Source organism: Anarhichas minor, unplaced genomic scaffold, assembly GCF_050575085.1.
Source record: "Anarhichas minor isolate MPS153535 unplaced genomic scaffold, ASM5057508v1 ptg000038l, whole genome shotgun sequence".
NCBI lineage: Eukaryota > Metazoa > Chordata > Actinopteri > Perciformes > Anarhichadidae > Anarhichas > Anarhichas minor.
Genome location: NW_027466484.1, coordinates 1,524,928 through 1,549,501, shown reverse-complemented (window position 1 = coordinate 1,549,501; position 24,574 = coordinate 1,524,928). Strand labels below are relative to the sequence as shown.

At 42.6% G+C, this 24,574-nt stretch overlaps 1 protein-coding gene across 7 annotated transcripts; it reads right to left on the bottom strand.

The window, feature by feature from the left end:
* Nucleotides 1–594: 594 nt before the first annotated feature.
* letm1 (leucine zipper-EF-hand containing transmembrane protein 1) lies at nt 595–23,874 on the bottom strand. 7 transcript variants are annotated; one of them, XM_076107421.1, is made up of 16 exons: nt 23,534–23,874; nt 19,415–19,472; nt 18,523–19,003; nt 14,961–15,104; nt 14,291–14,428; nt 13,408–13,611; nt 13,190–13,309; nt 12,768–12,899; nt 12,227–12,385; nt 11,805–11,900; nt 10,988–11,020; nt 9,962–10,096; nt 9,676–9,869; nt 8,102–8,134; nt 7,037–7,193; nt 595–5,811 (listed from the first exon to the last, which is right to left on the bottom strand). In XM_076107421.1, exons 1-16 carry the CDS (start codon nt 23,616–23,618, stop codon nt 5,659–5,661), a joined length of 2,322 nt encoding a protein of 773 aa, XP_075963536.1. In that variant the 5' UTR covers nt 23,619–23,874; the 3' UTR covers nt 595–5,658. The 7 variants fall into 7 exon arrangements, with proteins under 7 accessions (XP_075963536.1, XP_075963537.1, XP_075963539.1 ...); XM_076107422.1 differs by having other exon boundaries at nt 23,540–23,874; XM_076107424.1 differs by lacking the exon at nt 8,102–8,134 and having other exon boundaries at nt 23,534–23,873.
* Nucleotides 23,875–24,574: the final 700 nt, after the last annotated feature.

Genomic DNA, 24,574 nt, shown 5'->3' with positions numbered 1-24,574 from the left:
TTCCTTGATGTGAGTGTCCTGACTGAACTGATCTTGGATGGAGATTATTTCAGAAGAGAGTTTGTAATATTTAAGAAAAACCCTGCCTCTCTGCGCAGTTTACTGTAGTAGGCTACAGGAAGATCAGTCCACATAGAGGGTGAAAAAACAGATCCTTTTGGGGGGGGGGGGGGGGGGTTTGTTTCCAGCTTTAGTCTGTTAAAATGACCGGCTGCACACAAGACGTTAAAATTGTCGCTGGAAAAATAAGTCTGGTTGCATTCCAGCGGCTCTGTGAGGAGGAGTGTGGTGAGGCTGGTGAGGACTCAGGGATGAAGGTTCGGGATGAGGGATGACTGCATGGAAGGCTTCAGAGACCACACACACACACACACACACACACACACACACACACACACACACACACACACACACACACACACACACACACACACACACACACACACACACACACACACACACACACACACACACACACACACACACACACACACACACACACACACACACACACACACACACACACACACACACAGTGTGTGGAATTGATGAGCGATGGATAAGATGAGATGTAAAACAGGACAAAGAAAAGAATCCAGGATCATCCATCATTTATTCAACACTCATGATTTCATTTTTGTAAAAGATGTTTCTTTACATGAACGTGTTATTAAAAAAATAAAACTGATGCTCCTCATACATCCGAGAGTCGAGTTAAACTAGAATCAAGTCCAATCCGGTCATTTCTTAATGAAGATCTTTTGGATGAAAAACCCCCCAAAAGAAAATTTGATTAAATAAATAAATAACATAATTATCTCAAAGCAAAAACTGCAGTAGGCTATATCTTATATTGATTCAATGGCTAATCATTTTATTTGCATAAACATAATATAGTTATACTTTGCTTCAGGTTTAACATCTTGTAAACTCAGTGACGGCCCAACGCGAGGCTTTCACATGACTCTCTGTTGTGTGTTCAGACAGACAGTCAAGTGCATTTGTCTTTCCTCTAAACTCTTGCACATCCCGGAGAACGACAGAAAGAAGCCGAGTTTCTGCCTGAACACACTTTAGAAAAACAAGTTTCCTGCATTTAAAGATGGTGGCTGCACGAACATTTGAAATGCAGTTAAATGCTGTTTTCTACCCGTTTTATGTTTAGTTTCCAGACCTGAAAGAGGTCTGAGCTGCTCCTTTAGACTCCTCATCATGTTTCGTGCTGATCCAGCTGCCCTGTTTCTCTGCAGCTAAACAGTTCTCTCCTCGTCTACCTCAAGAGAAAACTCAGATTTATATATCCTACAAACAAAAGTAGCATTCTTTTCGTGATGAGTGGAGCAAGTGGGTACATCTGTCCTAAGAAAGTCCCTTACAATAATCAACTACAAGTGCACCGACTCCCACATTAAGGAAAATGAGCCTGATGTCGGGAAGAGAAACTGAATCCATTCTGTTTGCTGGCAGCATGAAGACGTCTCTTTTCTATATCACAAACGATGCATGAAATGACTTATTGCTTTGAATATTTGTTCTTCTTCTACACGAGATGAACAACTTTGTCTCCTCACACTCCGCGGGAATCTTTCAGGACGGTTTGGTGTCGTAGATCACGACAGGCTTCTTCTGTTAACACTCACCTACTGTATCAAAAATGAATAGTGCATTTTACACAGTGTCACGACTCAGCAGAGGACAGTCAGAGTCCAGGTCATTCCTTCATCCAACGAGTCTAAAGCCTCAGATTAAAGTCACTTTTTGAAAAACAACTTATTTAAACTGGCTGACTAGATGCTTCTGCTGCCTCCTTGCCTCCTTTCCTCCTCTCTTAGGTAGACTCTTTTAAACATAGTGCAACACCGCTGCCAGCGGTGCACTCCGCTTCACTCCTCACACTGCAGACAAAGACGACACAATCAACAACGAGCACACGTCTGTGTTTTGGGGTTTTGTAAATAAGCAAAACACGTTCTCTGAGTTTGAAGTGCGTATTCAGTGATTAGCATGTGATAATATTCATATCTGGGCTCCTTCATGTTCTCCATTTCAAAATGTAATTGTTTTTTCCAGGATGTCTTGAATGCATGTGAAGGTCTTCATATGTCATAATAAACACATCACTGACTGACTGAATAAACAATGAATATATACCGGAGCATGGAGTGATGCACAGCAGCCTGCAGCAGCACAGAGAGAGATTATACAAACTCTGATCATTGGTCAAGTGTTTTAAAGTAGTTTATCAATTCAAAATGAGAACAAATCATTTTCTCTGTCTGTTTGTATAATCAACACCTTTTAGATTTTGTAGCGTTTTTGTACTTCGTCGAACAAAAGAAGCACTTTGAAGACACTAAGAAGGTGTAAAGGGCTGAGAAGGTGAGTCGATGAACTGATCACCAGAAAGAAAATCAATGTTGATCAGTGATCAAATGTTTTAGTCTTTATTTAATTGTAAACTAAACTTCTTTGGGTTTTCGATGGTTACTTGGATAAAACGAATGTTTTGAAGACGTGAGTTTCGGCCTTTTTAACAGTTTTCTCACATTTTACAGACTAAATTAACAGATGAATACTTGTTCTTTCCCATGAAGAGTTCCGCGTCAACACAGTGACCTTTTTAAATCCAATTTCAAACCCCTCTGGACCGGCACTGACACCACTTTTAATCTCTATCAGCCTCACATACTCTGGCACACGTCACTGTCATGCACACCCCCCCTGACCTCTGACCCCTTCGTGCCTAGAAACAGTGGCAGTGCCGCTAACGTACACAGCGCTGCCCTGCGGCCGACCCGTCGCACCACTCTCTCCTGCCGAGTGTAATCGAGACGTTGTCACAACGCTGCCGTGACGTGTTTACACCAACTGCTGATTTATGCGGCCGAGAGCATGCCACGTCCCGCCGGATCGTCTCTAAGCTAAACACAACCCTCCAGTGGAGCTGGCTGTGGCCCATGTATGGGGCGAGTGTTTACCCAGCGCCCATCAGTCTGACTGCTCCCAGGCGACGCGGAGCAGGAGGCGCTGGTTCCTGAACTGGGACGGTGGCTGACGGCAGACGAAGGAGCTCTTAATCATCCGGGCGGCGGATTCCGGGAACGGATTAAACGGAGCGGCGTTATCTCAAGCACCACTTCGTCTTCTAACGTTTACACCTGAGCGCCTCTCTGGTGGTTACCCTGGAGAAATCACCACAAACTGCCCGACATTCAACTCAACAGTGAAGGCGGATCGACCCCTCACTGTGGGTTCACACTGCAAGCAACACGACCAGCAACTCAGCAGGAGACTGTTTATTTCCTGCAAAGATGAGCAACAAGGAATTCATTAAAAAACAAAAACATCTGATCAGATTCTCATTCAGATTTGGTTTTTGTTTCTTGAGTATCTAACATTTTAATTGCATTCATAAACAGATCAACGTGAACCTTATCGCCACCAGCACCAGCGCTCAATGAAGCTGTAAAACATGAATTTGTATTTGATTATTTTCATATAAACGACTTCGTTAAGTAGTAATTTGATCATCACGTTACTTAAACATTACAAATGTCAACAAACAAATCACTTGAAAATGTCGCGTTAAAGGAACGACCCTCATGATAAGTCGATGGTGAATCATCGGGATCAACGTGAACATCGGCACGCGAGTGGCTTGAAAAAGCTTTCGAGCTCGCGATGAAGAAAGAGAAATTAAAAGGATGAAGAGAGCCGGATTAAAAAGAAATACAAGAATCATCCCGTAAGAAAGAACCGACTCACACTGCTGCTGTTTAAAATCAATCTATTTATCCTTTATTCACGGAGAAGAGGCTTATGATCTATTACCTGATTTAAGATTATAAGATGTTTGTTGTTGGTGTTAAAGGTCTTATCTGTGATGTAATAGAAAATAGAAGGTGAAGTGATTTTCGGATGATTTTGGCAGGATAACCGTTGCATGACGTTCACAGGCTTCTGATGCTCATTTTTCTCTCTTTTTTATTTTATATTTTATATATTTAACGATTTAAACAAGACAAATCAAATATAATCAAAATAAACATCTGTTGCTGCCCTAACTGGAATATGTTGTCAAACATACGCTGGCCAAGTTGCTTGCAGTGGAGTAGATGCCAACAGGCAGCGAGATGAATGTGAAGCTCAGTATTTGACTGGAATATCATCTGAGATCATCACTGCGTCTCTGTTTACAGCCCACACGTGTCCATCGCTACGGTGCAAATAAAAAGAAAGAAACCGAGGACTCAAGCCACCGGATCTACAACCGAGTTCATCCAAAACTAAACGACATCAAAGTAAATCCTCAGTGAAAAGAACATCAGAGCTTATGATACTCAAAGATAAATACACAGCAGCATATAGTCCATCATGTCTGTATCACGGGAAGGCCACTTTGCATTAAAAACTATGGCGGTCAAGATTACAGGTCAAAGGTTATCACACTACTCATGTGCACAAAATAAACTACTTAACGTCCCCAAAGAGCCACTTTCACCGTCCGAGCATCTGACGAATACGTTTGAGACAAGATCTAACGAACAACTGGTTGATATTTGATTGGTGGGCTGTACTGATTATGATCCTCACCGTCTGTCTGTGAGTCTGTCTGTCTGTCTGTCTGCTGCTTTGAGGAATAATCAGAAGCTGTTATTAAATGCGCCGCAGTGCAACTTTGGCACATTACAGAGATCTTTTGAACACAACAGGAATATACCTGAAGATATGCGCTACAATTATGTTATAAGAACAAAATGAAAAGAGATTACAGTTATCTTTAATATTGATATAAATGTTCAGTCCTTTGCTTTTTGGACAAACGCTTCTACAGCAAGAATCCTCCATTTATTTATGTTTTAGTGATAATAATGACCGTAAAACTATGATTTATTTTTTACAGTTGGAACAAACTCACATTATTAGATGTGTTTGAAAGAACTTCTAAGTTGTGTGTAAATCTATATTTGGTTGCAGCCACCATTCCATCCTCCTCTAGCCAGCAGTAAGCTGCCCGTCCAAGTACAACAAAGAAACAATAACCGGTGACTGTACAACGAGGGAGGACGATGAACAAACTAAATCAAAGAAGGGAAAATAAACTGAGTTTATGAGCTGATGGTAATGACGATGATTCTCACTGTGCAAAGTCCAGAAATGATTTCTCATTTCTCTGAGATGATGACATGAATGAAATGAAAGGCAAGACGGTTCACCTCAAGCTTTAAACAATAATTCTCCCAATATATATATATATATATATATATATATTCTGATCAATTTACCATCTCTTAAATTGGGCGAACAGCCACTGCTTCATGTCATTTTGTTCCCTTTGTCAATAAATTATTGAGTAAAATTACACAAAACCAAATATCATCATATAGTACATGAACAGAAGAGTTTAACATGATGGCAATTTAAGTTTCTTTTTGATTTTGTGCGTTTTTAAAAGGCAATGTGCCTTTTAATTTTAATTTTACAACAATACAATTTTTGGGGCTCAAATTGATGTTGGAATGACATTTTGAGAAGGCAGCTGTTACCTCTCTGTGTCCAGATGTCCAGAACCATCCAGAGGTTCTGTGAGCGGAGTCACAAACTACTCAGGGGTCTGTTGTTGTTGTTGTTGTTGTTGTTGTTGACAAGTGTCTTTTGTTAGTTGTTGAGTGTGGCTGCCTGTTCCTTCTCGGCCTTCTCTTTGGCCTTCTCCTTCTCTATCAGCTTCTCCTCCTTCTGCAGCATCACCATGATGTCGGCCACCTGCGTGGTGGAGATGTCGATGTCCTCCTTGTCGATCAGTTCCACCACCTGGGACAAGAACGCAGGACGGAAGGAGTTCATTCAAGCCTTTCACAATGTGGTTCCAGATCTTAAATACTTCTGTGCGTTAACAATGCTCGGCTAGAATCTGCTGTTTTCACAGACATGATCTCAGACGCCGTTTTAAATTAAACTGTCCCGGCCAACACATCATATCACACACATTCAGATCCACGTAGACATCCCACCATCGTTATTTTAACAGGTTTCTTTCAATGAAAATGAGAATAATGATGTAATAATTATCATTATTATTTTCCCAAATCCATCCATCCATCCATTATCCAAACCGCTTATCCTGTTGAGGGTCGCGGGGCGCTGGAGCCGATCCCAGCTAACATTGGGCGAAGGCAGGGTACACCCTGGACAGGTCGCCAGTTCATCGCAGGGCACATATAGAGACAGACAAACATTCACGCTCACATTCACACCTACGGGCAATTTCGAGTCTCCAAATAACCTAAGCTGCATGTCTTTGGACTGTGGGAGGAAGCCGGAGAACCCGGAGGGAACCCACGCTGCAACGGGGAGAACGTGCAAACTCCACACAGAAGGACCACCCGGGATCGGGGGTCGAACCCGGGTCCCTCTTGCTGTGAGGTGACAGTGCTAGCCACTACACCACCGTGCAGCCTATTTTTTATATATATATTTATATATATTTTCCCAAATCGTATTGCAATTATAAAAATCAGTCAAAATGATTACAATTACATATCTTCTAAAATGGCTCGGCCCTACTTTGGAATATGAAACCAGACTGTGGCTGCAGCTGGAACATCAAACACGACGATCAGCACATTAAAAGATGTATTTGAATGTTGGAGATGGTTATTGTTCATATTTGTATCAAGGGTTTGACATACCTTTGACTTGAAGCTGACGTTTGGCTCTAAATACAATAACTAAGTATAAGATGAATCCTATTAATCAGTCAACTTATGAATTATCATGAGCTAATAACCACATGTAGAATCCTGATCTTAATTACTTATATTCCAACTGTGCACAAATTCAACATGCACCGACAAATAAATGTGTTAAAACTAAATTGTACTTGCGGTCATTAAAGTGATGTGATTTACTATTTATATGGAAAATCGCAGCGCTGATCTTTAACAAACCTTTTTCTCTTTGAAACAAATCATATCTCGTAAATTTAAGAAACCACAAAATGAAAGAATACACCACAAGTCACTTCCTGTCCACGTACTTTGATGACGTCGTCGATGTCGATCTTCCCGTCCTTGTTGTCGTCGAGCGCCTCGGCGATGCTCTGCAGCTTGTGCTCTGGAATGTTCTGGATCTGCCGCATGATGTCGATCAGCTCGCCGATGCTGATGAGGTTCTCCCTGAAGGCGTAGAACAGACTGCATACAGGAAACGGTGTGTGTGTAACCAGGTGCAGCGAGAGTGTGGCGGAGAAGTCTCGAGGTCGACATGCTGCATTTCACGGTCCCCAGATCACACCAATCAAACTGATTTCTGTTTTCTTAAAGCTTCATTTCTAAACATTGCAGTATAAAATGTTGGTCAAAGCTGCCTCAAAGTTAATTCATGCTCCTCAGAATGATCAGTAGGGATGCACCGGTACCAATACTGGGCCGATATACTATATGAATTATATACTAGAGTCTTTAATCCCATCAGTTTCGTACATTTATCTCTGTATTTATTCTTCACATTTTGTTGAACAGTCAGAATGAGTGAGCCGGGCCTGACGTCGCCTTTCACAGAACAGGAGGGATCCCCGTCGCTCCCACACAGTGAGGAACACAACGTATTGATCGATCGCTGCTGTTGGATCGGTTCTGGGGATCGGACCGGTGCATCCTTAACTAATAGATGGGTTTAAATGATTCGTTTTTAAAGCGGGTAAATATCGTTTTATGCTCAGAAATGGCAGCAAGAAGAATCAATTGAGCCAATTCTTATTTCAGTTATTAAATCAGACTTCTAATAGTTATTAATGATCAGTAGAGGTCCCACATCCCGCACAAAAACTAAATAAGTTTGGACTTTCTTAAATTTTTCAAATCGAGCAGTTTGAGTTCGCTCTTTTGTATTCAAACTGATTTCATTTATTCGGGAACATTAACGGTTTGTTAAAGTGGCAGCGCAGCAGCCGTCAGGGAGCACCTCTGGGTGTTGGGAGCAGAAATGGAAGCCGGTTGATTTTTTTACAGCACAATGTTCAGCAGCTGACGCTTGAAAACCCACAATGCATCGTTAGCATTTAGCAAGCAAGCAGATGTCGGTTGGCCACAGTTCAGCTTACCTTCTGGCATCATTATGTTTAGTAAAGAATAATCTGTAAAGTTTTAAATAAATTAAAATTTGGTTTTTCATTTGTAAACTAAAAGCTGGCATGATAAGTGACAGCAGATGTTTTGTCCCGTGTTTTATCTCCACCAGCATTTTACAGTGAAAGTGATGATGATGATGAAGATGACAGTGAGGATGAGGATGATGACAGTGACAGTTCCAGTATGAAAACAGACATATGAGACATATAATAGCATTTTAAATAACTGATAAATAAAGTGTTTTATGTCATGAAGTCACAAGTCCTAAAGCAGCAGCGGCTCAGGCGGGACGAGCTCCAGCTGTTATGAAGTAAACAAACACAAACTGTTGCAAAGCCACATGGGAGACAGCAGCGCTTTCTTCTTAAAGACAAAGTTCGACATTTTGGGGAATATGCTCATTTATTTTCTTTCCGAGAGTGAGATTAATGATAACTGAACAGAGCCAGACTGGCTGCTTTCTCCCTGCTTCCAGTCTTTATGCTAAGCTACATGCTAAACACTTCCTGACTCCAGCTCCAAACTAGGTCTTACAATAAAGTTAAACTACAAGCGTTGCTGGACTTTTGAGTTCTTCAGCTTCAAACTAAGGAAGATTTTCATTCTTTGACGCTCAAGAGAGAAAGCAAACGAGCATATTCCCTAAAAGGTTCAGACGGGAAACTAAAAGCATTTTAAAGCTTCCCAAACTGAGGCGAAGCTATGTCTCAAACAACTCTGAGACCCATGGGTTTATGGAGCATACATACTGTATTTCCCTCTTGTTGTTCTTAATTATCATTTTCAAGCATTGATATTTGAATTACTCTCTGAAGTTATTGTATAGTTTGTGTGTATGCTTGTGTAAAAGTGTTTTATGCCTTCAAAAGTCTAACCAGGGACATGAACTGCAAATTAGCTACGGACAGAAGTCCTATATACATTGCATCGTTGTATTTGATTTAATATGCATGTCCCTGTCGAATAAATGAATTAAAAACGGATGGTTTTACCTCTATATAGTCTCTATACTTCAGCATGTTTAACATGACTAGTGCTGTAGTATTATGTGTGTATCACAGCCTGATGTACCTTCCTTCTCTGTAGTTGTTAAACTATTAAAAACACATCATTGAGCCTCCCTGTTGGTCCTTCGTCACCGTGAACACACACATTATGGTGTATTTTGACTCAATCCCACATTCACCATCCTGCTACCACGAATACCCACAAGAGCACCAAATGTGGATTAATCCGCCACTTAAAATAGTCCCCAACAAATGCCGTATTTGGTCCCGTCTGATAAAAACGGCTGTGACTTTTTTATATGTTTGTGACGCGTTTTTCAAGTAGAAACCACCGCGCTTCAAGAGACGGACGAACATATTGTTCGTTTTGATCTTTTCAAGGATTTTGTTGACAATATAAAATATTGAATATTTCAAACATATTACCTGTAAACATTTGTACAACATGTCTGTACATTAAGAGCTCGGTAGACTTCACTGACTCTTCCGAACCACGACAGACACAGTGTGGGGTTTGAAGTAGCACATTCAGCTCTTACCCGATAGGTGGGGTGGCTCCACTGTCCACCTGGCCGTCCAGGATGATCTTGTCCTTCTCCAGCTCCCCGATGATCTTGCCGATGCGACCGATCATGCGGTTTACTCTCTTGGACAGACGCTGGCTCGCCTTTGACTCCTCTAGCGCCTTTTCTTGCCCGGTCTTGGAGAGCTCCTTCTTTATCTCCTCCAGATCCTGGAAGCAAAAAGACAGAATACTCTTTAAACCTCTAGAACATTTGAATGGCAGTAAATCTCGTCTCTCTGTAATAACTACAAGTCGGGCACCTCGTTGTATTCCTGGACATCATCCTTGAGTTCTTCGAGCTCTTCTTTCTCCAGAGTCAGCAGCCTCTTCTGGTCCTTCAGCTTTGAGCACGCATCGCTCAATAGGTCAATCTCCTCTTTGGTGATCTCCTCACCCTGGAACACAAACGTACGGTTAAAGCCCCTAAATGTCAGAAACAACATCCATTACTTGGATTAGAACTTCTAGTAAAATGTCCTTTAAAACATACGATATGTTCTTAGAAGCAGACTGAATTAAAACGGCTTTACTTTTTAGAAACCGAATGATAAACATGTCAACTTATGCTCATATTTTCCCTCCAAAATGGATACAAAGTAGGGTCAAAAAGTCCATCCACCGAACAAGTACCACATGTGCATTTAATACAAACCCAAATAAGAGACCGACCTAAACACACAACAAGGGTAAAAGAGGGGAAGCTCTAGAGGACACTCCCCATAACCCCAAAGCACATGACCACAGGACGGAGAGAACTCTGTGGAGCTACTAACGCTGTGAGTTAGAGAGGGGAAAGGTTCAACTCTTCCCAGTGACATCGCCAAGAAGGATGGAGAAGGAAAAGAGGAGGAGTCCTGATAGATGCGGTCCAAACAGAATTTGCAAATCATATTTAGCATTTCTTCAACCTATTCAGAGTAACAGATGAGAGGCGTTTTCTTTAATAAGCGAGGAAAAGCTGGTAAGTGTTCATCCCACTTAAGAACACACAAAGCTGGATTTGAGCATTTGTGTTTTGCCCTCACTTCTGTCAACATTCACCTCATCAAGCCAGTAAAACCTCGCATTTAAGAGTTACTTGTGTAATTCAGAGTATCTCACTCCTACTGAACTTGTGATCGAATGGCAGTCTGCAAAAAGGTTTTTTAAAAATGCCAGAATTATATGCAAGTACTGTTTCCCGCTCATCTGGGTGGGTCCGCTCAGAGAAAGATTTAGTGTGCGTGCAGGGATGAACTGGTGGAGATGTGAGGGTCGGTTGGGAGGAAGACATCGTTAAACCTAACCTGTAAGCGCAGGAACCTCTGCCACTGTTCAAACTGCGTCGTGCAGAAGTGATCAAATGAAAAAAAGTGGCAACAAGTGAGTGACAAATGAATCAATGAACAAGAAACAAAACAGCAAACATGAATGTTTTGCGCTGGTCGAGGGTTAGAGGTTCCATTAGAGGAAGAGTTCAAATCCTTTGTGACAAAAGTTAATCTTCTGTTACAAACAGTATTTGACAGTAAAAAGCTTCTGATCTCTTAACCCCATACAGACAATATTGTTATTACTGTTGTCCAAGACTGAGTTGAGAGATATAATTTAAAAAAAAAATACAAAACAAATTTAAGATACGATGACATATTGTATAAAACATGTTACAACATTTAATAACATGTAAACACATCGCTGATGCGGCTGTAAAGAGGACATAGTTTGTTTTTCTTTAGAAGTTTGCCAGAAACTTTAATGTACAAATTGCAACAAAATGTAAATTATTTGCAAGCAGCATTTAAAGGCACAATGGGTAGGATTTTCCTTAAAATCAGAGTATAGATGAGGTTCCAGATCGTAAGAAGCACTCGTGCAAAAATGGCAAACACAGCGCCGGGAAAGTCCAAATATAGAGCGGCAAAAAGCCGAGTGGCCAAAGCTCATTACAAGACATGAGGGAATCCAAGGTTGGCTTTCATCCGCTGGCGAGCGCCCTAACCCCCCGCTGAGCCGGGGAGGAGAGGCCAACTTTGAATGTTGTGCTTACACAACCGACAAATCCTACTCGTTGAGACTTTGACACAGATCTACTGATCTCACAGACTGCATGTGTGGAGACAGTACCTTGATTGCCTCTATGACCGGTGCTGTGTCCCTCAGCGTCTCTGAATGAGCAGCCGTGTCCGCTTTAACCAGCTCGGCTTCAAACTCCATCTCATCCTGTGGAGGACAGAGATGGAGGCAACTGATTAAAGAAAGTCATGAAAGTGGAAGAAGTCCGGCTTATAATCCGTAGGATAACATAGACATGGCGCCTCGTGCATTTAGCTAAAGTTTTCACAACTAAACGCGTGGAAACAAGTTCATCAGGCTGGGAATAGTACCAGAACACTGTTACATAGAACTCTGTCTGTTGCATGCAAGTATCAAACACTGCAAGCTCCAAAACGTTGGTTTTATCACTATTATTTCATCAAATTGTTACTTGTCAAAGTAACTCAAATATTGTCTTGAGCAATACAAACTAAGTATGATTGTATTGTTACCCTGGCAGCCTTCTCTGCAGCGTCCGCCAACCTCTCCATCTCCCTGTCCTTGTTGTCCTGGCGTATGACCGCCTGCTCCCGTAGCGTGGTCTCCAGCTTGGCCTTATTGTCCACTTTGGAGAGCGCCATCTCTGCCACCATCAACTGGGCCTCCTTCGTCTGGGAAAGAGTAGGAAAGAGCAGAGTACTAAAAGATATAGAAACCTTAAATTCCCACTCCTGAGATACACCGCTTAACGTTCCTCGGAACTGAAGCCGTTATCTATGACCTCATCAAAGCCACCAGACTGTTTCTGTCAATGGAGTCTTGTGGCTTTGAAGAGACAACATAGATGGACGCAACAGTTCCAGTGTCCTGTCTGACGGTAAGGTAAAGCAGTGAACATATTCTAAATACACGTTGTTTTTAGGTGTCTAAAATACGTCCACAGCAGTGCATAGCTTTGCTCTCGTGCTGGTACTCTGAATGTAATAAACCGACTCTGGATGAATACTTCATACAACCCCACTTCAAAACATCCAGATTATGCCTTTAACATACCACCATCTCGGGCAGCGTCTGCAGTGTGGTCTTCAGCTGGTCGGCGGGGGACAGGGTGTCGGGGAGGAACATGGCTCGAGACAGCAGCAGCAGGGACGTGGGGATCTGCTGCTTCAGATGAAGCTCGAGCCACTACAGGAGCCCAACAACATGACGGAGGTTATGACACATACGTGATCAAACATGGACAACAATAAGACCATTTCAAATCTCCTTCAACTTCCATAACATTATTGTTTGAGTCTGTATAACCTCTGTGAACGAGACAATAGAAGAAGAGGAATATGCAATAATGCAATAATGAGACATCTTAAGGTGGTACGACTTTAACATTTAAGTTCTGTAACTGAGGAAAAAGGAATGCACGTGTGCCAAAGAGTTAAACCCTGAAAGTATCCTCCATCGCTGTCTGCTGTCGGTACCTGGATGAGTTGCTCTCTCAGTCGTTCTTCTGTGACTCCGAGAGACCTCATCCCTCGGGCGCGACAGGCTGCCTGCACCTCGTTCACGCTCAGACTCTCCACGCCTTCCTCCGCTATCAGCTGGAACCAACAGAGCGCACACACACAGCTTCCAATGATCAACCGGCTTCCATTTTAAATGGCGTCAAACATTTCAAATGAAAGTAAAATGCTCATACCTTGTCATCCGCCCGGATGGTCCTCAGCTTCATGATGAGCTGGAAGCGGAGGAAGTTGTTGGTCCCGATGGACTGGAGCTCCAGGAGACGGCAGAGAGCCACCAGCTGAGGTCGGGTCAGGTTGTCCAGAGTCAGCTCGTCCTCGAACAGTTTGGAGAATCTCATGATCTGCTCGTTACTGGGACGTTCCCCGGAGTCCCGGATCTAGATGATAAAGTGATGACTTGTAACTCATTCTGGATGAGCGAAGTCGTGCTTCTGATGCAAGAATACTTGTTTTAAAAAACCTAAACCATGAGTCGAGACTACAACGGGATTATTACCGCAGGGCCCCAGTTTCTCTCTATCTGCCATCATTATGTGGTCCCTCCTCACTCACAAAACTATATTAAAATTAAACTTTAATACATTTACCTTTTTGTTTGATTTGGACTATATATATATATATATATATATATATATATATATATATATATATATATATATATATATATATATATATATATATATATATATATATATATATATATAAAAACTGCGCTCTTTCCTCGAGAAACATTTCTCTCAGGATAAATAAGACAGAACTTTATTAATCCCGAAAGAAAATGTTTAAAAGAAAACACATAAGTCTAACAAATATAAAGAGTAAAGGAGTTATATTAACAACAATGCAAAACAGAAAAGCAAGATACATTTAACAAACAAGTCTTATCTTATCGTGCAGCTTTTCTTATAACTGTTTAAAATAAAGTTTTCAGAATGATTGCTGAACTGTCCTGTTTTTACTTTCATAGAATAAACACTTCATTGTTTCCACCGCCAGAGGGCAGCACTGAGCCCGTCTTCACTCCCTTCATGAGGCCTCAGCAGCACAGACACCCACCTTCTGGAAGAAGGTGGAGAACTCCTCCGTCACGTTCCCCTGAGCCGCCTTGTTCCGCAGAGCGATCTCCTCGATGGTGTCCTGCAAGAACTTGGCCATCTCCAGTTTGACTCTCAGCTCTGTTTTCAACCTCTCCTCCTAAAGAACAGCAAGTCACAAATGCAATGAATCACTCTTCATGATAGCTGTTACAAAGGAGCATTCTGTTATTAACTATGTGGTCAAATATAATCTACTATTAATAGTCGTATTGTAGTATTGTTTTACAACATATGTGAGGTCAATGCGTCTGTATAAATTGGTAATTTATCAGTATAGTCTGCAAGAATACCGAATACTGGTTCCAGCTTCTCAAATATGAGGATTAGACTCTTTCCTTTGTCTTATATGATAGTAAACTGAAGATCTTTGGGGGTTTTGGACTAAATAAAACAAGCAATTTAAATAAATCACCTTGGGCTGATCCATTAATCGAGAACATAGTCAGCAGATTAATGGATGATGAAAGTGATCGATAGTTGCAGACTTATTTGAGCTACTGTGTCTCAAACCAAGGTGGACCTAAAACTGGGCTACAGCTTTTAAAATGTGCAAACTAACCCCCAGCATTGACTTCATGCATCACGTCTGTATCATGCAGCTTCAGTCCAAATTAAAAGCTTTCGATTACCTTCTTTGACTTTGTCTCGAAGGTGGACGGCAGCATGTTGGGGAAGAGTTTCAGAGCGACGGGAAGCAGGAACTCCATGAAGGGGACGATGATGAACACCAGGAAGGGAAGGAGTCTGAAGACGTCGGCACACGTTCTGAGGAACTGGGGAGAAAAAAATGAGGACTTGTAAAGAACTGTGGATATCCTAACGCCCGTGGTTAGTATTGATAAACTGATGCCGCTGGTCTGCTTGTGTTTGGATGTGCGTCAGAGATTAAAGACGTGTAATGTTTATTTCCCACCAGGCTGAAGCTCGTCTCTGCCTCCAGCAGAGAGCAGCAGCGAGAGGAAAACGCCAGCATGTGAAAATGTTTACCTCATCTTCCTTTGTCTCTCGGTACAATCGCCCGGCTCAATCCCTCTAGTTTCAACAGTCAGCACTTTTAACCCCGTCCCCATACATCTCCACGGCAACAGAAACCTCCTAATTCTCTGGTGCGTTGTTCAGCGCGGAGCCGTGGACCAAAGTGAACATTCTGCCTCACAAGGCTCAGGAACTGTCCTCTTAAGGCAAACGGGAAGCACGTCTGTTCTGCATGAACCTGAACAATCCTCAGAGTGTCGAGGCAGCAGACAAACACTGGTCTGCTTCATTGTACAGCTGTCCGGCCGCGGCTTTGTGAACCACCGTCCAGCGGCACAATCCCAGCCAGCCATCTACAGAAACGTCCCCGAGGGGAGGAGGCCGGAACACGAGTCCTTCTTTCTCCACCCTTTCCACCTGCATGCCACAGGACCAGTAGGGTGAAGGATTTAGGCCAGCCCGAGTGAAAAGGCCTTTGTCCGCGGCCCCATTGACATGTATATCATCTCCCAGAATTCCACACGAAAGGAGGGAGGAGGGAGGAGGAGGAGGAGGAGGAGGGGGGGGGTAACAGATTAAAATAGAAGAAGCCTTAAACGGAGGCCTGAGAATCGTAAGTGAATATGAAAGGAGGAGATTAAGGAGGCAAATGCAGTCCAGGTTAGATGAATGGGGCGTAGATGGACTCTGAGGGAGTCAGCTGCATTTGAAAAGGTGCAGATGGGTCGGTGGGGTGGGTTTAATGGGGGGGGGGGGATTAACACAATCACACAGAGCCAGAACATAATGAGTGTGTATAGTGTGGGGGGGTTTAAAGCTTTTGTTTTACATGTTTGTGGAGTTTTATCTAATGTAATGCTGTTACTGTGACGTTTACACGTTGTTTCATTACATAATTTCCAAATTGTGATATTTACTGATATTGTAAAGTAACTGCATGTACCGATGCACTATTGCATTTAAGAATGTATTAAACTGAGATCAATTTCATTGTTGCATCTGTCAGATGAAGGGGATTCAAATCTCATTCTGACTAGAAGTAATTCAGATGAACGTAAATGTTGTGAGTCAATTTATCATTAATCTTCCTCAATTATTAGCGATAATAAATGTTCACCTTTGAGCTATTATTGTGATCTTCTAAAAGAAGAACAGTCACTGAAAAAGCTCTTCTTTGTACTGTTGCAACATCCTTTAGCGTGCATGATGAGAGGCCCCTCTGTCATCACATGTCAGTAAGACGAGTGAAACTACGTTGTAAACATACCTCTGCACTGATGTCTGCCAGTGTAACACCTTCACACCATTGGAGCAGCTATCCTGTGTTCTTCAGTAGAAGAAGATGATTTATACATAAACGCTCTCTTGAGGCTCTAGATCATTTAATCAAATATAAATGACAGCGAGGCTGGTGAGTGAATTCTGCTTATTTTGTTTTAACTCACTTTATCTGGTTAAATAGCAGAAGCAGTTGGGCAGCAGCAATGCTGATTCTGTCCACTAGGTCTGTACCATGCTGCAGTATTGAGAGACCTGTGAACAGTAAGTGTGTCCCGAGCTGCCCTGCTCATCTTCCCTGTAATGACCTCAGTGCCAGAACCTGCACCAGACTGCTGCAGAGCACACCGGGCCTCAACACACTCTCTGAGCATCAGACTGCAGGCGGACTCAGAACATTTGTTTAAAAAGGCTTTTTTTAAATTCTGTTCCTACAGTAGTTGACTGTAAATCCTAAATACATGTCACCTAAACAGAGTGGATTCTGCGTCTGCTTTGAATTAGTTATTTTAAAACCTTGTTATCCACATGAGTAAATAATGGTGATAACGGCACCAATAGAAATGGACTTACACGGAGATTATAACCCTTTTAACATAATCTATCTATAAAAAAAGCCAAAGAAAAGGCCAAAAATGACACTGACATGATCCTGTCAACAATGTTGAGAAAGTTTGTCTGTGTGTTAACATTGGGTGAAGCTGAAGTCAATGTAAATGTAGTCTATTGAAACAATAACTTCCTCAGTGCGTGCTACATCGACCGAGAAAGCAGAGCTTTCCTGCTCATGGAGCTGCGCCGGCAGTGCCTACATGTACCAAGATGCATTGGGGTCCCCAGCGGCCGAATGCTCTTGCATTTTGCAGCTGTGATCTCAGCTTTCTGGGTCAATCACTGAGGCATTTATTGCTTCAGTCGACTACATCTACCATCAACATGAAAGGTGGTGATTGTTCCCTTCAGCTGAGGAGTTATGGAATCAAAGATGCTTCACATGAAGCTTCTTCCTGAGGAGCTTTACTCAGGCAACACTATCTGCTGAGCACCTGGCGAGTAAACGCTCAGCGTGCAGCCAGTTTCTCTAATTGATCACATTACGTTTGAGAAGCTGTGGATTAAACACTACAGAACAAGATGTCTGGGCTGTCAGACTTAGACCATGCACAGTCATCTCTGATGTCTAAACGCATGCTGGTTACCCACTCTGTAAACTCTGAGTCACACTGGAAGAAAAACACTTCCATTCACTGGAAACACTGGCTGGACACAACGTTTAACTACTTCTGTTTATGTTCAAGTTTCTTAATTGGACAGACCTTTGAATGGTTTCTGCTGACAATGACAAACAGAACACTCTGGATTCTTACCAGATGGGGTCAAAATGTACCAGTAATTTAAGTAACACTTGAAATTCTTAGTTATTTAAAAAACAATGGATCCTTGATTTCAGACAAAAGCAGGCTTCTCATTTCCATTTGTGACATGACAACAAGACTTGGCAGCTGCAGCTAGCTGGCTTTACTAAGCTAACATTAGCTCCATGAAATGCTTGAAAGCACCATCTTTGGCCGTCTTTTAAATCTTTCCAAGCGACTCAGTTGCAGACAAAACCCTGCAAAAGAGTCTCCCGATGACAACATGCATGATGTGGCGCTAACAGACTAAAAAGGATAAAGCTGCATGTCCAAAGCCAAAAAAATCAGCATCCACCCTGCTGTGCTGAGTCACGGTTGCTATGTTTACACAGACGATGTTCAAGGGGGGGTTTAAAGCTGCATCATCAGTGGTAGCAAAGAGATATGGTGGAAAACTACACTGATCTCTCTGTCCCTTTTAAATAAATGCATTTAATAAAACCATAATTTGAACACATTTGCTCTCCAGAGAAAGCCTTTCATGACAGCGGGATGTCTACATTTCTTCCCCTGCAGACCTCACCTGTCTCCTCTCACGGCGGGACAGTGGGTGTCCGTTCAACACCGTCCACAGCATTCGCCCTGCAATGGTGGTATCGATCCACAGCAGCCTGAAGCCGTGGTAGTAGTGCTTCACCTCATCTACGACCCACTGTCGGAGCGTCCTTCTCACAGGTGCTGCATCCAGCGTGGGGCTGTACACCGGCCCTCCTTCCTCCAGCTTCTTCTTATTGTCCTTTAACGAACGCAGGGACTTCTCCACCTTGGAGTCGTCCCACCTCCTCCTCGAGGTGTGTATCCACCTCACACCGGGGATGTCCTGTGGCCGCGCTATCGTCCAGTGGGTCCCCGTTGAGACCGCGGGGTACGCCGAAGAAGAGGCCCCCGACACAAAAGCACAGTAGAGGCGCTGTGAGTCCGGGCTCCGGCTGGGGCCCACATATCCATCCGATGAGGGGACCGAGGGGCCGAGTGAAGACACCTGGCCAAAGCTGCCAAGTCGTCTGAGGGAAAAATAAAACATTGAAATACAATATCAGCCATAAGAAAACTCAAAATATCACCCTATTGGTACATTTGAAACAGAAGTCAAAAAGATGATCTCTGGAACGGTAAAGGTGTACTAGGTGTTGCATGCAACAGTGACAAAACACAAGTCACATCCCAGCTGGAATCAACAAAAGACGAGGACATCATAAAGATTACCTCCAGGTTAGACTTGAGACAAATGGGCAGAGAATCGAAAATAAAGCAGCATCCAAGACAACGCTTTACAAGACCTCCAAACTGATTCAAGACATTTAATATTGTACCGCACGCTTTCTAAAGTCTTACGTTTTCATTTAATATAAGTTACTTTCACACGTTTGGAGGAAATATAGAGACTGAAGAAGCCTCGCATATGATTGGCTTACGTTTGACTGGAGAGTCTGAGAGCTGTGCAGTTGAAACAGGCTCCATCTTGTACTTTCCCTGAAAAGAAAAACACAACATGAGCTGCTGTGTTCTGATAATCAGCCATCACACACACACACACACACACACACACACACACACACACACACACACACACACACACACACACACACACACACACACACACACACACACACACACACACACACACACACACACACACGGGGATTTTGTCAACTGCCGTTGATGAGCAAACTCAGCAGCTTTCCACAGGTTGTGACAGGTCTGACACATGAATGTAACCTTAGTTCTGAATGAACTGACCCAGATGTGAAGGAGCAGCAGCACCCAGTGCTGTTATCTGGTTATGCATTAACATGATATGAAGTGAAGCCTCCTGATAGTGTTTCTAATCAGTGGCAATCTTGCCTCAGGCTTCATTCATGTTATACCTTTGCATGTCTTGGCATACGGCCTGAACGATTCATTCAGTCATCCAAAATATTCAAAGAATCACTTTCAGGTATTTGCACTGAATTATTTTCTCTTGTGGTTACATTTGCCATTTTCATTTTCGTACGGATCATCTTTGCTATACTTCATATATCTGCCAAATAAATAAGGCAGTATTATCCTTCTGCTAATGTCTGTACACTGATCTGGATGTTCAGCCACTGTGAGGCCCACTGTGAGGCTCCCACACCCCAGAGGCCGCTGTCAGTGCGACACACGACGAGTGAAGGCGGAGTGGTGAGACACTTCCGACCAATCACGTCAGAGCACATGGCCTAACCACGCCTCTCCTCTGGCTCTCCCATGGCCGGCTGGAGTAAATCCAGCAAGGCCTGGCTGAACATGGCAGGTAGGCCAGAGGACACCGAGTTTACTGGAACAGCGTCACCTCTGTGGCTGAAAGGCGGCCTACTGTAGCACAGAAAGAACAGCCTGGAAATACAGTAGATTACCGTAAACCTACAGCATTCACCTGAGCTGTACAGTCCAACCTCAGGCCTCTGTCTCTGATCCTCTCGGGGGTTTTACACTTTTGGTTTCACATTCATGTCTCTTTCAGTCCAACATTTGTCACATTGGGTGGACAATTTTGTAATTGTGGTTGCACAACTATTAGATATCACAATGGCCAAACTGTGGAGGATTTTTACTTTACTTTAAGATATTTGAAGCTACATTTAAAAACATGAATAGGAGCTTTGAATCTGAAAGAAATTGCATTCAGTACAGCCCCACACACACACACACACACACACACACACACACACACACACATATATACAGTATATACTGTGTATATGTTGTAAAATGAGAATCCGGAAGCCGTATCTTAAATTGTTAACTTCCCCTGTCTGCACGGTTTAAGTCTCTGTTTGTGCAACATGGTCACTTCCTGCTGCGTAGCCGCATAATTACAGAATAGAAAGATCATGACTCATGCTTCAAACCTCATTCAAGGAAAGTAAAACTCAAGAAGATGTTCTTTAAGCTGTAATAGAAAACCCAAGTAGGTTTACTAGACATAGGACATATGTAAAAACTACTATGTTGCTACCATGTTTATTATTCTAACACTACCATATTCTTTGTCATCTGGATCAATGCTGATCAACTGTATCTGGTATTTATGAAGTATTGTCTACTGAACCTGCTGATCCAAACTATATGACAATATTTAAGATTCTGCACCAATCTTTATTGACGTTTTAAGCGTCACTATTGCATTTGTAAAGTATTTAATATGAATTGGTCATTTGTTGCTGATCTGGTCCTGACTCAAACTACACCAGGTCTGGCCTTGGAGGGTCATGACTGGGTCATGACCTGCAGGACTTTTACCTGCTGCAGCCACTAACTCATGTGTGACCTGCAGCCTGCAGCTGTTTCCTGCTAAAACACTTCCTCGTGCACACACAGTGCACGAGGAGCCAGTTCAACGCATCACTTGTAAGAGTGAAAAGCAGCAAAAGAACAGGACTGTTCTTACAGCGGGACAACTCCCATCAAAGGTGTTTCTTTCCATTCGACACAGAACACTAAACAGTACAATCTTGTGCTCTGAAGCCAGAGCCATTATGCGCTTCACCTACACTCTTTAGGTTTGTTAACTTCCCCAGAGGCCACTTGGACGCTAAAGCGACATGGACTCAAAACAAGCGTGTTTATTGGACAGTATGTTGGTACGCTCACTGCGGTTAGTTTGGATGTGTGCCTGACTCTCTGAGTATGCAGCTTTAATGGCTAATAGTTTATTGGCGCTGTGTTGGGTAACACCATAATCTTTACTACTTCTGACCTTGCAACCTTTGTTTGATGACTGCTTCTAATCCACTTAGCCAAGACTGTATGCTGGTCAATGTTCAGCAGTCAATGCAAGCCCGTTGGTCGTCCACCATACTACATTAAACTACTACATCACATAACAGCGCTCAGGTCAGAAGAATTGGTTGAGATTATCCTGTCTCAGGTAGAGTTATAAGAGGCACTGACCTTTCTTCAGCGCCACAATTTGTCTGATAGTCCGGGCCTAAAGCCAAGAGCTCAGTCCGGCCGGTGCAGACTGACAAACTGACCCTCTCATCTATTTATAAGCACAGCGTTAATGCACCAACTACAGACATAAACTATTTCTTCTGTGGCTTGTCGTCTAATATCTTCCTCTCCACTCACTGACTCACTGTGATACACAGAAATACGAGCATTCCTCTGAAAGGATGGGAACAGGAATCACATTAATGTCGTGTCACTGAGTGTTTCAGTCCGTTAAAGTGGTGTAGATTACGAATATATTAGTCTTAACTTTTTATTCTAATGAACTGAAAAGATGGCAGCGCCTGCAGATGTGGCGGCTAGTAGCTCACTTAAGCTACGCTAAATTAAATTTTTTTGATTATTTTTTCGCCTTTATTACCAAAGCACCAAAGTTTTACATCAAAATATTCAATATCTTAATATTCAAAATGCTATTGGGAAACCCTGAATGGATATAAACCACACCTGTCAGTGTGTAAAGTACCTGACAAATGAAGGTGCTGCATTAAAGCAGCAATGATTGCTCTGTGATTAATAACATTTTCCACCCGGAGACATTGAAAGGACAGCTACCATGGTATAAACAGTATGGACAAATCTACATCAGATCTACAAATATTAAAAAAATTGGTTAATTCTCATTTTGATTTCCGACAAAATATTTGCTGGTTAGAGCTTCACAAATACGAAGTGCTTCCTCTGCATCATGTCATAAAATGAAAAGCCTACTTTGTGTTGTTTTGGTTATTGGTCAGACAGATTTATGAAGTACTTTGAGCTCAGACACCACAGAGGTAGCACAGACACCTTGTGTCACATGCCAGATAATGAACAAAGCCCCTATTCCCTATGTTTGACATTCATGTGTTTAGTGTCTGACATAGAAGTGTAATTAAACCTTTGACATGTTACTGCATAATTTAAACCGTTAACAGCTGAGTTTATAAGAGCACAACATCCCCACTGTGCTCTCTGCATCTGCAACATTCAACATGGCTGCGGCTCACATCAACAACAACAAACTGTGCTCCATGGTCGCCAAACACCAGCACCACACAGAGCAATAATAAAGCCATCTTGCGTTAGATACGGGTATCTTGTGGATGCTGGATGAGCAGATGGAGAGACCCTGCCTGCCTGACACAACAACGACGAGCGTGCCCACAGACTGCAGAGGAAGGAGGGGGCGCGCGACGTTGTCCTCAAGTAATCTGAATCCGAAATCGTGTTTCTCCCCTTTCTTTGAATCCTCACCAGAGAAAAGCTGCGGTGCCTCTCGAGCCAAGCGGTGATAACGCTAGACCGTCCATGCAACACAGCTTTCATGCAAAGAACCCGATGTGTAGCGTAGAATAACGAGAGATCGGCGGTTTAAACATGTCATGCTCAGTTATCCTGTCAACCTTGAGTCACCCACCATCTTCCATCCAAGCTGACTCGGTGCTGCCGCGTTAAACACATCCTCTTCATGCTAATATGATTAACGTTCAGTGTTATTTCTTCTAGGCTCCACAGACATAATAAACAAGCTATTGGTTAACTAGAAAGTAACAAACGAACATAGAAACACTTACCTTTACCTTTCCTGAATTCGTTCTTTAACGACCTGGAGGTTTTCATTAAAGGTGCTCGAGACCTCGTAAACAGGATTAACGCCATGAGGCTTTCTGTTTGAACTACCTTTAAACAGTCAACGCTATATACAAGTAAGTTACACTGTTTGTTCCAAGATGTCGAAGCAAAATCAGCTGCTAACCGTGGTACATTGAAATATCCCCAATAGTCTATATATCCTTGTGTACTTTTAAGAAGCTACGACGCATGTATAACTGAAGTTAGGATAATGTAGCTCCATGTCATGCCCTTCCCTTCTACGTAGATGACAACTAACCGGACCGGGCTGCCACGTGACGTCAAACTAGTGTTGTGTGTTTCGTTAAGCAGCACACTGATCGTGTGATGGGGAGACACTTCCGGTGTGCTTAGAAAATAAAAGCCCCGTGTTTCCGAATCAGAATCAGAACCGTTTATTTGCCAGAGTATGTTGCACATGCAAGGAATTTGACATGGTGGATGGTGCATAATAAACAATCAACACAGTGCAAAAAATGGAAATATATTATAATTTAGAATAAAATATAGTGCACAGACAAACAGATAACAGTACATTAACATAAGAATAATCCAGGTAGTCTTTTCAGTGAAAAACTATAAGTCAATAAAAAATATTATCCTTTTATTAACTCAAACTTAAGTAACATGTAGCTATTTTTGTGGACATAAGGGTTTTTCTGATCAATTCGAGTTGTAATTCCCATCTAGATTGTACAGCCTAAAGATGACCATAAATATTCAATTTAATTCACCTTTGATCCAGTTACTGCTCCAGCAAACATGATGTTGGGTGAGGGGGTAAATACACTGGGGCAATGCTTAAATAGACTTAACAATGGTACAGTATGCGCAAACTAAACCATCACTATTCGCCCCGTCCTCATTACCACAACTGAGGCCCCTGAAACCCAACTGAGCCGGTGGAGCTCCTCATCGGCCAACAGATAAGACATGTGGACATCAACACTGAAACCTATTGTGCCGGCAGGAGGCAGCTTCCA

Coding starts and splice junctions, on each gene's coding strand:
- letm1 (XM_076107421.1), bottom strand. CDS start 23,618: ATGGCGTTAATCCTGTTTACGAGGTCTCGAGCACCTTTAATGAAAACC. Junction 19,004..19,414: donor CTCAGACTCTCCAGTCAAAC/GTAAGCCAATCA, acceptor TTTTTCCCTCAG/ACGACTTGGCAGCTTTGGCC. Junction 14,429..14,960: donor TCGAGACAAAGTCAAAGAAG/GTAATCGAAAGC, acceptor GCTGTTCTTTAG/GAGGAGAGGTTGAAAACAGA.